Below are 15,070 nucleotides of genomic sequence, written 5' to 3'. Positions count from 1 at the left end.
GAGGCCTCTCAATGAAGTTATGTACAACACTCCAAAATGAAGTTCAATTTATGACTGACAATTAATTACATGGGCTCAGCTAGGCACTAGGAGCAGATGCATTACCAGTTTAGTATATTGCTGAATTTTTAGCTACTGAGCTAATGTTTACAGGCCACAAGAGTACGTCCAACTCTCAGAACACTTATATTCCAATTATTTTGGCGTTGTGCACACTCTGTTTGCAGTCCTGATATTGTTTCCAAGTTGCTCAGAACATTTTCTTTCAGGTATTCAGAGGCTCAGTAACAGCTGGTTTTGCTCCATTAGACTGACACAGTGATAGAATAAACCACTTGTGCAAGGCTTTCCATTTGATTATTTTAAGGATCACAGAAGGGCAAAGTTCTCTTATTGCCCACAACTTCGATGCATCTCCTCTACACTGTTACAAGGAATCACTTCTAATGAGATAGCTAATCCTGTCTGTTCCCCAGCCTTTCCATACTGCCTGTTCATTCAGGATTTTTTTGTGTTTTTTTTTTTTTCTATTCCACCCACAAAATACCAGACTCTGTCTGTCTGGCTTTTATGGGTGGGTTTTGAAGAACAGATAGGAAGGATGCAGATGAAACCGATGCCTTTCTCACTCAAGCTTGTCAAACTGAGCCATCTTTCCTGCTTCTCACACTTAGTACAATTAAATATGAGGTTGTGCCAAGCAGGACAGACAGAAAGGGAAGATTTGAGCCTGAATGCCTTTGTTTTTGTTTTTACCTCTGTAGTGCCAAAGCCTGGGTATTCATTTTGTTCAGGGTCACGTTAAGATACAGTAGGTTCTGCTGATGCTCACACAAACCCTCTCATTTTTAGAGCTAGAGGAGATAATTTCTCCCTTGCTGCAAGTCAATTAGCTTAATAACAGCTCTACTCACTGCAACTGGGGAGAGGTAAAAATTAAGAAGAAAATAATACTTAGAACTGAGCGCAGACAAAGATTACAATTATTTTAAGATCAATCAGACAAAGGGCTTAAAGCATTAACAGTCTTCCCTCTTGATCAGCACTGCTCTACCCATGTGGAGAACACACAGCTGGCAACACATTACTTTCATTGTTGGGCTGTCAACCATTCCAAGGCTTTCACCAAATTCTTCTCCACAGGGCATTTTCCCTTTACTTTCCACCTGCAGACACACAGTACTTGTAAGGAAGTGCATGGAAGTGCACGTAATGCAATTACTGTAATCTTTATGTTTGTTGTTCCTAGGGGTAGAAAAGCTATAGAAATTTTTCATGAACTGTTGGTTCCCCTTAAACATTCATCTTGTAAGACAGCAGAGCTCCCAATCTGTATCTTCCACAGTTCAAAGGGTATTTTAGGACTGGGTTATCAGAGTTATTGAGAGAGCCTTGGCCAGTATTGATGAAGAGATTTACCAGCACACCTGAGAAGAAATGATGTGGTTGATGCCAGGGTCCATACCCACCTCATTGTTATACAAAGCTCAAAATTTAATGGCACTTCCTTCACCAGTTACAAGACATACTTAGGAGATTGGTACAATTTCGTTTTAAGAGACACTGAACAGAAATTTGTTTCACTAATCCAAGAATTCCACTGAATACTGCAGATAGAGAGAGATCGATCTGAAGTCACCGAAGATTCTAACAAGCCTATCTGGAAAAATACTTGGTAAAATGTTTTGAAGTCAGTACAGTGCTAAGAAAAATAGCAATAATGTGAGATAATAAAACAAAGACACAGATCTGTCTGACTGGGTGAGATACTCATCATTACACACTTCTAAAATGCATGTTTTCCTTGTGGCTTTGCTACAGAATTCCCTGGCTAAATCAGTGCAAGTCACACAACCTCCCTGTAAGTTAATTATTCAACTGATAATGTAGGGGAAAATAATGCCAGTATACTAATAATACAGGGCTGCTGAAACTTGCTATTTTTTTCTCCTGTAAAACATTTTGTGGAAGATCCTGATATAGCATGATCTTGCCTTAGGGCCGCTGCAGTCAGCAGGATCCTGAAGAGAAGACAGACACACAAAATACAAAATATACTGTGGGGTTTTGTGGTTTATTCTGCAGATCGTGGTTAATCTGAACACCACAAGGAAGCAGCACCTCTCTTGTGAAAAACTACCACTGCACAGCCAAACCACAGGGAACTTTTGGGCTTTGCTCTTGGGGGCACTTCTTTCAGTGCAGGGTACTCACTGGAGTCTCAGCCTGGGAACCTACACCTCAAAAACTATGTTCACTTAAGATCAGTCATCCAAATTAAACATAATGAAGGGATTTGTTAAGATTTACATTGACTTCACACCCATTTCTGGAAATTCTCGTTGTTCAGAATATTGTTTAGCTGACATTGTAATGGTTCCTGGGTTAGTTTCCTATTCTTAGTTTTCTGTCAAGGAAAAATAACATTTAGAAAATGCCTCATATGGGAATTTTTGCATCCCCTGAAAAGCTGAGTGTTTCCACATTAAGAAATCCCAGCGATTTTAATGAGAATACAGGAAAGTTTATGAAGTTCAAAATACCACTTCATAATTAGACAGACTCCTAAAGCTACTTTGTTTTCATTTTAATGTCTAAATCTTTGCCTTTTAATGCCTAAATCTAATTCTGACTTGCAAATTACAATATAAATACATGCAATACATAAAACCAACAAAGATGCAAATCCTAATCTTCAAAATTATTACATTCCAGACTAATGCTGAGAACTTTAGAAACTACATATAAGCAGATATTTAAAATATGCATCACCTTTGCAAAGGCACTCCCTAAAAGGATTTCAACAATTGGTCCTGGGCAGGCTTTGGCCTAATATTCGTTTATAGTTATATTTAGAAAACAATCTATTTAACTTTTATTTTTCTAGCCTGTGTTGTATTGGGGATATCCCAATTTTCAGAACTAGGTGTTCACACAGTCTACATAGCAATGCATGACTCAAAGACCTAACTGTAATACATAAAAAGACATTACTGTACTCACGTTCAAGGATGTCAGGCAGGGACAATCAAAGTTGATTAATATCAAAATATCACGATTGTTTCACCTCTTATCTTGTCCTCTGCTCTGCTCAATCTTTTAATTTGAAAGGCTTATGCCTCAAGCACCCATATTAAATTTTGCTGTTTCCCTACTGTTGTAAAATAGTTTTTGGCTGTGCTCAATATGGAACATATTTTGTCCAGACTCAAAATGCTGTTCCTATGCCTTCCTCTAAATCTCATTTGCTAAGCCCAGTAACTTTCAGGTAAAATCCATGAATTGCCCAAGCTATGGTACCAATACCCTGGGACTCCTGCCATCCTCTAGAAAGGAGACCACATGTGTGTTTTCCTTTAATTAATTTCTTTCAAACATTTCAAAATGACATTGTACTTACTGGATTGAGAACCACTGTGAAGAACAACTCTCCTCCTTGAATACTTTTGTCTAGTTCCTTTGGACCTCCAGGATACTCTTTATAGAAAATGGTGTGGGTGAACAAGCCACAGGTTTGCCTAGGAAGCACCTGAATTTATTAAAAAAATAATTTAAAAAAAGACTCGAGAGTTTATATTTTTAATGAGATAAAAAATGCCAGATAAGTAACACATAACTGATAATTACTAGGTAGCTTTGACATCTCAACTTTGTCAGAAGTCAGTAATAATCTAGTTGAATTATTAACACTGAAATCATAATATCCAAAAATTCATCATATTTACTTTGTCTGTAACACCTCATCCTACAACCAAGTACTTGAAGCATAGTCAGCAATGAGTTCTAAAATTTTAAAATATTTTGAAACATAATCTGAAATATTATCAGTCTATATAGTGCCTTATTTGACATAGGCTGTGGGTTTGTAGACACTCTTTTATTTCTTGCATTTCAATTCTCAACATTTTTTGTAATGTAAAGGATACTGTGACCACAGATTGTAAATTCTGTGTTGTCAGAGAATGTATGGAATTTGTATATTTACTATAGACTTCCATATGTTTTTAAAAAACCTTTGGATTGCACTGATGAAATATGAGCACAATGCTTCACAGAGGCAGGGAATGAAGCTGTACTGGCTGGGAGATGCTCTGGCAAATCTTACACACTGATTTTATTACTGAATGTATTCATTACTATAAGCCTGCAGATGCAAAATATTAATGCATTTGCCCAGGAGAACTGAAAGCTTGAGACTCCCCAAACAGGTGGTTTTATATGACTGTTCTTGGAAATAGATTTTGACCACAGTGTCCTAGTATTAAATCTCATTATGTGAGACTCAAATGACATGTTTTTACAAATATTCATGAAAGAGATTTTTGGAGATTCCGAGTCAATCCATCTTCCCCAAATGCTTCATGCTCCCTGAGCACATCCATGAACATTATTTTACATACAGGGATTACTCTGAGGAGAACAAAGTGTAGCTCAGACCTGTACGGTGTCAATTTTGTTCCTGGATTTCTGAAGATCATTTTTAATTTGCTTCACCCAAAAATAGATCAAAACTTTAAAATATTACTATTTAGCTAAGCAAAGTGGTATCCATGGCAACTTTAGAACAATACCAGAACTCTGTTCTAAGGGGCAATATTGTGGTAAGGTGGCTGACCCTCCAGAACTGCTTGTTGCAGCCAGAGGTTATAACACAGCACACACCCCAGATCTCGCCTGTTCACCGCTCTTCCCACCTGCTCCAAAAGAAAGTTACTCGAGAACATGTCCCCAAGTATTTTGGAAAGCTGTTTAGAAACACTTCTGAGATAATAATGACAGGATGTGAATCCGAAATAGCCTCCGCCCCAGTGACCAGATGGCAGCAGCACAACGCCTTCCGTGCCTGCTGTGTACAACCCCTTCCCTTGGCAAAGGGGGCTGTGAATGATGTAATTCCCAAAAACCTGAGAGAAACCTAACCCATCCTATTCTGTTGAACCATGCCAAGCTGATTTTTTCCTTGAGATCTCTGAACCAGCATTAACAGTAGGACTAGAGGAGCGAACAGCCTGTAAACTGTTGACAGCGGGGTGCCTGGATGCCACCTTCATCAGCAGTAACATCATCAGCAACAGACTCTTTTTAATTAACAAGGCACTGTCAGATATATCTTGCTACTTATGCAGAGCAATATGTGCTTCTCACAATGTGAACTTTCAGGATACTGTGCTTTTCCACTTAAAAATAAACTGTTCATAAAATGGCAGAGTACAACGTGAGCATCATCAATCCAACTCACCATGATGTTTTTGTGGATGAAGCCTCGCCTGTACCTTGCAGGCTTCAGATGTGGGTATTCTTCTGTGCTGGTAACTCTGATGTTCCAGACCTTTTTCCAGGCATCATAAAGCTGAACATGTACTGGATACACTCCAGAATGGTGTGGAGCCACTGCATAGCCCAAGTCAGTTGGAATACCATGTTCCTAAAACACAACAGAACAATGGCTGCTTTCAAAAACTTTAAAAGTTTGATGTGTTGGTAGTTCTCAGATCCTTTTTTTTATGAGAGATCAAGAGCAGGTCTGAAATGCAAATAAGATTAATATCAAAGGATGCTGATCTGGAAGGGAGATGGAAGAGAATTCAGAGAGAAAATGGCACGTGTTCAACACAAGAGGTAGCATTTGGCATTTGCTATTACACAAGTGTGATTTCCACTGCGTGTCCCTTCACAATTACTTGGATGAGGAGCTGAATTTCAGTCACTGTGTGTCCCCTCTAGTCCACTCAAAACATAAAAACCATATTCAAAAACCAGCTTAACGATTTCAGTGTCATTTTAAAAAAGGATAAAAGATAACCACTTGTAACATTCCACAGGCAGATGTTGTGCAGTAAACCCTTTTGTAGCACATTTCCTGTTTCTGCAGACTCTGTCATTTATCTTGTTTACATACCGACCTTGCTGCTACTCCCTTCTCTTCATATTTAATGTATTTTCTTTCAGGTTACTTTTCAAAGGAACAGGGGATAGCAGATCTTTCTTTGACAGTCTGATTAGCAGAATGCACAGGCCATAAGATGTCATTGTGTTGCCATGATTTAGGAAGGCTGCCCTTGCACTGCCTTTGAATTCTGTTTTAGAGTTTTTTATATTGGTTGTATTCATATGGTCATCTTCAGCATTTTTTTGTAATCATACTTTGTGTGCAAGGAGTTGGTTGATACTTGGACCTCTTCATCTGAATAAACTAGTTACTAAGGAATATGAAAGGACTCTAAGTCTTACCTCAAAGAAAAATGGGTGCATATTAAGAGCATTGGAAGTAGTGAAGAACATGGAAATTTATGGAGTTATGTAAAGCCAGGGTTGAATATGCATTATTCTAATAACATCCTTTAATGCTTACATACTGTAGACTAATCCCAGAGGATGTCTTAGGTCACACCAGAACCACAAGAACTCATTTCCAGTGGAGCTTGGAACAGCACACAGAATCGTATTAAAAGGGGAAATGTGGGCACAGGATTTTTAAATTTTCCTGAATCTAACCTCTACTGGAATGCTTTCTTGAAAGGACACATTAAAATTGAGCTGGCCTGTACTCAGTACAACTACAATTTTCAGTAAACTTGGTAAAATCTTAAAAGAAAGCATGTACCTTACTTAAAAGCAAAGTTTTCAAATACAAACACTAACTGCTTGATACTCAGGGCTGTACTGTCCTCCCCCACTCACTGACACACGGCCATAAGTGCACTCTCTTTTGTTCTGGCATTTGAAATTCCCCTGCTCTTTCCAGGAACAAAGTCTTTACCTGCCAACTAAAGAGCAACCAGTGCATTTTGAAAAGGAAGAAGTAAAATTAGGATGTTGGAAAAATAGATGTAATTCAGCAAATAAGTTATGTTTGCTGGGATATTCTGATTTAAGACATTTTAAGGTCTTTACATTAGACCACTTCTTCAGATAAATAACATCTATTATGTTTGGCATTTTGGTTTTGTTTTGCTGTATGAAAGTAACTGTAGCCTGTTTCTCTGGTATCCTCAGACCTAAAACCTGGTTTTACTTTATCTTGTATTCTCACTGAAACCCTTTTTTCCAGAGTTTTGTTGTGAATAAATAATTAGTAAAGGCAATGCTTTACGAAATAAGTTTATATAGAGCTGATCCAAAGGGAATATATAAGATGTTATTAGATATCACTGCAGAAAATCACCTTTGAAAATGTGGCACGTGTAACTTATCCTAAACATGCAGTGGTTTCATAAAGTCATTTGACATGTTTTGATGGAGCACTTATTCTTTCAGAAAATTGCATTTTTTTTTCTAATCTAAACAACGGGTTATTTGGACAAAATTTTCTATAGAAAAATACTGGAATAGAGTATCATTTCTTTATAATGACTTTCCAAGATGGGAACATATTAATTCTTCATGCTGAAAGATTTTTTTTATAATTTTTTTTAGAAAGCCAAATCAAACTTTAATTGAGAAGGAAATATGAACTGTTGAGAAACAGAATTTTCACAGCACAGAAGAGTGATTGCAAAAAGCACTTTAACAAAACTTCCTTTTTCCCCTCAATTCACTGAGGCTAAACCGAATTCTACAAGGATTGATTTTCCAACAAAGTAGGAATAATGGTTTCTGAGGACCTAAATTAAACACAAAATGCAAAACTATAACTCACTAAGGCAAATTTTTTGTTGAGGATCATCTGCTCCACCAGCGAGGACTCGTTGTGGAAGAGGTGGGGCTGCATGTGACTCCACATGTGGGGAAACCACCAGAACTCATCCACTGATCTCAACAGCAGGTCATCACCTTCATCCTCCTCCTCAGTCCCTGCAAAAGGAAAAAAAAATAGCTCAGAAGTAAAGTCTCTGCTTCTATTATAATCTTATGCATGTTTGAAAAGATAAGAATGGTATGAACATAATAAAATGGGTCCATTTAAAGTACTGCCTGCTGAGGCGCTGGTGACAGAGTTGAGAGTCAGACCATTCTGCTGGGCTCACATCCTATTTTAATACCTTCCACCTATTCCTACAGTGGTTTAAGCACAAAATTATTTTAATGGATAATACATATTGCTGTACCTCCACAGTATCCAACAGGACGAACTGTGGTAGCTCAACAGATCTCTCAGTGAAATCAATGGAAAATTTCACATGATTGGTGGGATTCACCAGTCAACAAGGGGCTGAAAGGAACTAAATTTTAAAAAAGGGGAGGAGGAGGAATTGAATCTGCTCCACACTGGCACCTAATGTGGAAATCTCAGCTTACTAAGACCTTTAGTCTCTATCCTTCCTACTGTCCTCACACTAAAAAGAACACCATCAAAATGAAAGGGATTTTAGTATTTTATTCTTACCTGTGTGATAAAACTTTCCTGAAAATCCCAGGTTGAAAGTAAAATTTGTAATCTGGGCTCTCAAAAGATTCTGAGTGTCAAGCAGGGCCTAAAAAAAAGCAAATCACCATATAAACATACCTGTAGAAAACACGACCTGGGCACAGAAATTTAATATAACCATATAAGTATTTTACAGGTATATGTCTGTTTAATTGGTTTTGCTAGTTAAAAACAACTCTTTATATATGACAAAGCAGTAACAGATATTTTATTATCATTTAAAGATTAAAGATAGCATGCAAACTCCATACTTTTCCTCACGAAGATGACTAGCAATTAAATACTGGTTTACTCCTTGAGTCATGGGATAGAAAAACAAAGGGATACACAGAGAAAAGACCTTCCACTGATCATTCAGGAAACCTGGGACACAGCCAGGAACGAATTTCAGGTCCCTTGTGCCCTTACCACTGCTCCATTCATAGGGTGAACAGCAACTATTAGGACTATGTTTCTATAGGTCAGCTCAAGCACATACACAGCATTTCAGTCATGTTTCAAAATCAGGAGAAATGCAAAAGAAAATAAATCTAGAAAGACAGAAAGAAGTTAGAGGAAGCCTATTCCACATCAGACAACTTGATCTTAGATTCCTCCAAAGTCTGACTCATTTCTCAGACAGTGACAATACTGGCTGCCAGCATTCCTGTACTTGCACTAAATTAGTACAAACAAGAAAACAGCATGTAGGAAGAAAAGGGAAAGCATTATTCATCAGCTACAGCCTCACTCTCTAATTTCAGTATGCTCTTCTTGATTTGTTACTCCCAAGATTTACAGGAGTTATCTCCCAAACTCTTACATCCTGCTGGTCTCTCTTTCAGTTTTCCAGGTGTAACATGGAAACCCAGCCTTCCAAACTTTGCAAAGCAAGAACGAAATAGAAGAGCAAAGGTCATCAAAGAGTTTTCAAGGTCAGTAAATATTATAGCACAATGATTTTAACAAAGTAGTTAAAAGCATTTTACTATTGTCAGAGATGAGTAACTAAGTGTGTTATGAAGGAAGACCATATTTGAAGGCACAAGAAAAGATTAAAATGACTGGAGATTTTCAAAGGTTTATAGGTCTAGAGGGTTCCCTACTCTTGAAATTCAATGACAACTTGGTACCTTGAAAAATATAAGCCAGTAATTTTAATTACAGTTTCTCTGGACCTTTTCATTATGTAAGCAATTTGTCTACAATTATTTTTTTAACAACAAAATGTTAGCACAGAAGTCAAGTCCAGTTTAGGGCTTAGGCATAGTACAGTCAAGTTCCAATCCCTTAAAATATGGCCCATTTTGCAGATGGATGCAATATCCACCTTACCAGGGCACGTGAGCTCTTCTTCAGGTCTTTTCCAGCACTCACCTGATAAAGAGCATCTTCTTTCACTGCAAAGCCTGAAAAATGTCCTGTGAACAAGGGACTTTCTAAGGGAATGAGTAAAATGAAGCCCTGAATGGAAGTAATTGAAAACAAGCTCCAGACTTATGAAGTGGAATATTAAAGAGCAAAATCTTGCAATGCTGTAACAAGGGCTTTTGCAGAGGCTGAGAGTGCAAAGATCTCCGAGGATGCTTCTGACTGTAATGAAAGGTAGCAAATGTGCACAGGATTTTTTATGAAAACCATCCTCGAGCTGCTGAGAACCGATTCAATGAGATGATTGTATCTCTGCACGGTTTAGAAGGTAGGAGGCAAAGGATATGGTCACACACAGCCTGACAGCCAGGGGGCACGAATGGGCTGCCTTCTTTTCCTCCTTGTTAAGGGCTGTGAGCATTTCTCCAGCTGAAGATCTTATCCTGAACCTTACCTTTCTAACACTTTCCCAGCTCGTCAGCTCCAGTCTGGTCCCAGCAGGATGCAAAACCAGAACTGGAAAAGGAGGAGATCTAGGCTTCCAAACAGGTAGCAAGAAGCCCATGACATTTTTATAATAAAGCAATAGAGAGTTTACTCCTTCTCTGGGAATTAGTTTTGCCAGTGCAGTTCCCAACTTCTCACCTTATGCTGGGAAATACCAGCTAATACCAAGGGGGTACCTGCTCCATCTGCCAAGAGGGAGGGCCCAGACCTGCTGTGAACCACTTTTTGCACAGACAAGCTGAGCCAACATTTGAGTTGTCGTGCCTGAGATTATTTTCTGGGCGACTTGACATTTTACTCATCTTTCAGGTTCTAAAAACAAAATGTTAAAACTCATGAAGAATATACAGTAGCAGATGGCAGGGCCTAGTACTGTGAGTTTCCATCAGAAAGAGAGAAAAGTAGGGGGACAAAAAGCCCAAAATTTCCTTTTTGCATGCTGTTTTATATGCTGAAGGGGAGCTGCTGATATTTTCTGTATATTTTATGACTGCTTATGAACAGACCCTCTGAGTATCTGCATGAAATGTTACATAAATACATTAGTACCGAAGATGGTATTTTAAAACTATTTAGTAAAGCCTTCATATGTTTATAAATAATTATTTAATCCATGCTATATTTCTGCTGGTGCTGTAATGAAAATAAATTGCTGGCTGCATAACCACTTTCATAGACATAGTACTTTCTTTTCAATTTTTCCTAAGCTTACATACTAGGGTTTAGGAAATTCCTCATTCCAGAAATCAAATGTGGGAATTCATTATATGATTACATAAGATTTCTTCACCAAGAGTCAAAAAAAAAAAAAAATCACAGAAAAAGCCCCTCTGACAATCCAAGGAATAGACAAAAGTTTTCCCAGCAGCAAAACAATATATTTTCTCATCTCACAAACAGGCACAGACAGATGACATGGGCTGTCAAAAGCTTCTGCTCAAGTAAATCAGCTGTAAAGCCAAGGATAAAATTCCTATCGTCAAACTTGCTTCCCACTTGCACAGCCAGGAAACCATCCTGCCTCCTGTCCTCAAATATCTCCTCACACGGTTTCACTTCAGAGTCTGGCACAGAGAAGTTACAAGTGCTAACTTGTCTTTGGTAAACAGACAGTTGTAATTTCTTCAGCATCAACAAAAAATACTCAGACCCACATGTCTTGACTGATCAAAGAAATCAATCAAGAATGCCTTGTTGAACTCTGCTTCCAAAGAGGAACGATGACTTCTTTGTGCAGTCATACCAACATATTTACCACTATTTTCCTGCTCAAAAGCTGCTAAGGAACTTTGCCACTCGAAAAGCGAAATAACTGAATACGCTGTTAATTCTGCTTGTAAGCACGTGGATTTAACTCAGTTGGCAAGCACACAGACACGGTGCTGCAGCATTAACATCCTGCACTTCAGGACAGGCTTTCATGTCACCAACAAAAGCAAGGTCAGCTTCATAATTTTCCAAAAAGCTTTTCTCTTCCTCCTTTTTTTTTTTTTTTTGGGAAGCAGATCTCATCTCTCAATGCTTGCTTTACTATTTTCTGTCTGACAATACTATCAAAGGAGCCATTAAATTAGGAATTACTTTGCTTTGAGAAAAACTTCTAATGCCATGTTGGCTCTTTGAACCTTCTGCAAGAACCTTCTGCAAAGGAAGGACAACCTAATGGAAAGTGCAGTGTGAAAGCACACGAGTTAAGCACACCAAGCCCCTTTATGGGAGCTCCTATGCAAAAGCAACTTTAATTTCCATGTCATATTTCCTCTTTACTCCAACCCCTGCAAGAGAGGAAAGAAACAGAACTAAAGCCATTTTTTTTTAGCTTCTGAATGGAGTTCTCAGTACAGAGGTTTAATGAGCTGTAACTGGTGTGATGTCCTTTCACTGTGCACTTTCTGTGACATCACTTTGCCTTTCCACCCTCTGACAAGAGGAAACAGGAGACAGTCTCAATGAAGGTCCCTCCCAAATGTCTGGGAATCATTATTTTATTGGACAGATTACTTTGCTTCTGTGAAAAATGTTTCCCTCGTGATAAATTATGTATTTTGGAACATCATTAAAATTCAACATCTACTCTTTCTGGATTTTCAAGAATAGCACTTTGACACCCATTATCATAAACATTTAACCTACACAGGAGAAAGAATAATTGCTTTGGGTGTCCTGGGTGTATCTGAAAAAAATATTTTGAATATCCTTCAGACAAAAGGAGAAGAAAGCTTAAATTGCCTTTGTGTGCTCTCCTAACAGAGCTGACACAACAGAGAGGGCAAGAGAAAAAAACCAAAGAAAACGTTCAGCTTTTTGTGCAAAGTGTTCTGCTGGCAGAGAACAGGTAACCCAGTTTCCCCTCAAAGGGTTAATAAGGTATCAGGCTGGAGCCAGTTATGTGCACCTTAAGTTTTTCAGCGTCCAATATAAGAAAAAAAATTCAGGAGCCACAACTTCATTTTATGTGCTCAGATGCTATAACTAGGTAGCTGAACTTGAGGTCCACTAAAGGATCCAAAAAATATAAGTAGTCACTTTGGCAAACGCTCCTCAAATGATTTCAATCAAAAGTTTTTATCAGAACACACTGTTTTAAATGTCACTGGGTTTTCCTTTGGAGTTGTTTTTATATCACATAAAATAATGATCTTGATGATGGTCCAATTACATATTTTCAAGTAATTAGGCTCTTTCATCTAGGTAAATCATTTGTACAACCAAGAGATTTAAGAAATATTTCTAACTTCTTTCACCAACTTCTCACTTGTTGGAAGCTGAGGTAGCAGTTAATGAGAATAAGCTAATTATGGCAAGGTAACGTGAAGGTTATAAATACCTGGTGCCAACACTATTTAGTAAAGTAAGCAATTAGCATGGTGTTTTCAGGATTCTGTCTGAAATTCTGCATTATTAGCTCTTAATTAAAGTGTACTTAGATGAAAGGAGTTACTATTACTAAACAGCTAAGTGATCTCGTTATTCTGCAGTTAACAGAAATAAAATGCAGCATTCCTTTAAAATAAAGGTCAAAAATACCCCAGGTCAGTTGAAACAGAACAAACATCCTACTGCTACATATTTTTCCCTGGGTATTGCTCAGACAGGATTCAACAGAAACCTTGCTGGTTGCATTTTCACCTAACATTTTGCCTGCTTGTGAAACGCCGAGTATGAAGGGCTAAGTTCTCAGAGCATGACAGAACTCAAAAACAAAGTGTGGAATCTCCTCATATTTATCCAGTTAAGTTCCTGTGATGTGGTGATGGCCAGTACAGCAGGAAAATGAGTTTTGTTAAGGGAAAGCAATTCAGGTGGCTGTGCTGCAGTCACAACCCCCCCAACATGCTGCCTGAGCTCTGAGCATGACAGCCCATCTCTCAGGGTGACAGAGTGGTTCAGATCCTGTTCCAGGTCACTTCTGGGCCGCTCTGCTCTGCTTGCTTAGTCTGGCTTGTCTCCACTGCATCCCACCAGCAGCAGATAAATTCTCAGAGCTGTTCATTGATTCGTGTCGACACTCGTCTGGCTCCCAGTACATGTGAGGCTTTACACCTCTGCACCCCCTCATTAGACAGCCCACACTTGTACAGCTTCACATCTTAGTTGGAAGGGTGCATGGTATTTTGTCACAGATAAAACAGTGGCATGGCTGTTCAGTCTAATGGGGCATGTATTTTATAGTCACCCAGCTCAGAATGGACAGAGGTTATGATCCAAGCTCCTAGCACCACATTCATTATCAACAGCACATTTGCTTCTTATTTAATGCTTCCTCAAATGCCAGTTCCAGCTTTAGCTCTCCCAGCAGCCAACACACACAGCAGGGAGAGTCTGGCTGAAGGACAAGCCCTCCCTGATCCAGTGCACACTGCCCAGCCCTGTGGCTCCGGGCCCTTTCCCCCTGCTGTTGGCACCATGTGGCTCTGCACAGCCACTGAATGCTGAAAATATCTGGAAGGCTCAACTCTGGAAGGACTTCAAAGCCTAATCTCTCAGCAGCAGAGACCACGGGGCCTCACCTGATGTGCAGGTCCCTGCAGCTGGGTCACTGCACCTGCTCCAGTCTAACTTTGTCCGTGGCCATGTCACTCTGTCCAAAATGCACAGGCTTTTTTTTTAGAGACACAATTTCAGTTCCACCTATACACCCGTGGCTTGCATACAGAAGAAGAAACCTGTTCCATAAAACCTACTTTCCCACAGATTTGTCTCCCAGATTGCTATTCCCGCAGTGCAATAGCCTGCAATCCCCTTCAGAGTATCAGGGGACCTGCCCTGTCCATCAGGCCTCCAAAGCACCTCCTTCCCTCCCTGCTCCGCCCCACACACCCTGCCCAGAGGACAAAGGGACAGCAGGAGCTATCACCAGCTCCAGGACACAGCACCTGGATTAGCCAGAGCAGGCCATGGAACGCTTTGGGATGGAAGGGGCCTTCAAAGACCATCTTCCCCCCGCCCAGGTAGGACTAAAGCACAGTATTTGTGTTAATGCTTAGTTTTACATACTTTAGAACAAAGTGTAAATAAATGAAGACTGAAACCTTGTTATTTATATAAAAACCACCACAGAGTCAGTTGCTCTCCCTCTTCAGTAAAGCACAACAAAATTATCACACCATGGCATGTTAAATAAAGATTACTCCATGGGCTGGGCAACACACTGATGACACAGTCCATTCACAAATGCTTCTTAGATATTCTTTTTTCCTAGTAGAGTCAAAAAGATTCAGATTCCTGGGCATCTCTTAAGATGCACATCTGATTAAAAATATCTATCTTTATCCCTATGTTTGGAGTGAGCTGAGGCACCAAAAGCTCTTTTTCCCCCTCTATGCCCCACCTTTATCAATAGAA

At 39.2% G+C, this 15,070-nt stretch overlaps 1 protein-coding gene across 14 annotated transcripts in view; it reads right to left on the bottom strand.

The window, feature by feature from the left end:
• LOC113954467 (bifunctional heparan sulfate N-deacetylase/N-sulfotransferase 3-like) overlaps positions 1 to 15,070 on the bottom strand; it is a 213,435-nt gene that overhangs the window by 18,874 nt on the left and 179,491 nt on the right. For all 14 annotated transcript variants that reach the window (XR_003530205.1, XR_003530206.1, XR_003530213.1 and 11 more), the window contains 4 exons: positions 8,327 to 8,414; positions 7,640 to 7,794; positions 5,240 to 5,425; positions 3,401 to 3,529 (listed from right to left, as the gene is read on the bottom strand). Coding sequence is in view for 1 of the 14 variants with exons in the window: in XM_027658847.1 (XP_027514648.1) it covers positions 3,401 to 3,529; positions 5,240 to 5,425; positions 7,640 to 7,794; positions 8,327 to 8,414 (558 nt within the window). In the remaining 13 variants the exon portion in view is untranslated. The remainder of the gene's footprint in view (positions 1 to 3,400; positions 3,530 to 5,239; positions 5,426 to 7,639; positions 7,795 to 8,326; positions 8,415 to 15,070) is intronic.

The sequence above is a fragment of the Corapipo altera genome, unplaced genomic scaffold (genome assembly GCF_003945725.1).
Source record: "Corapipo altera isolate COAL_440 unplaced genomic scaffold, ASM394572v1 255, whole genome shotgun sequence".
Classification (NCBI taxonomy): Eukaryota; Metazoa; Chordata; class Aves; order Passeriformes; family Pipridae; genus Corapipo; species Corapipo altera.
The sequence above is the reverse complement of the archived record's forward strand: the minus strand, read 5'-3'. Positions and strand labels throughout refer to the sequence as shown.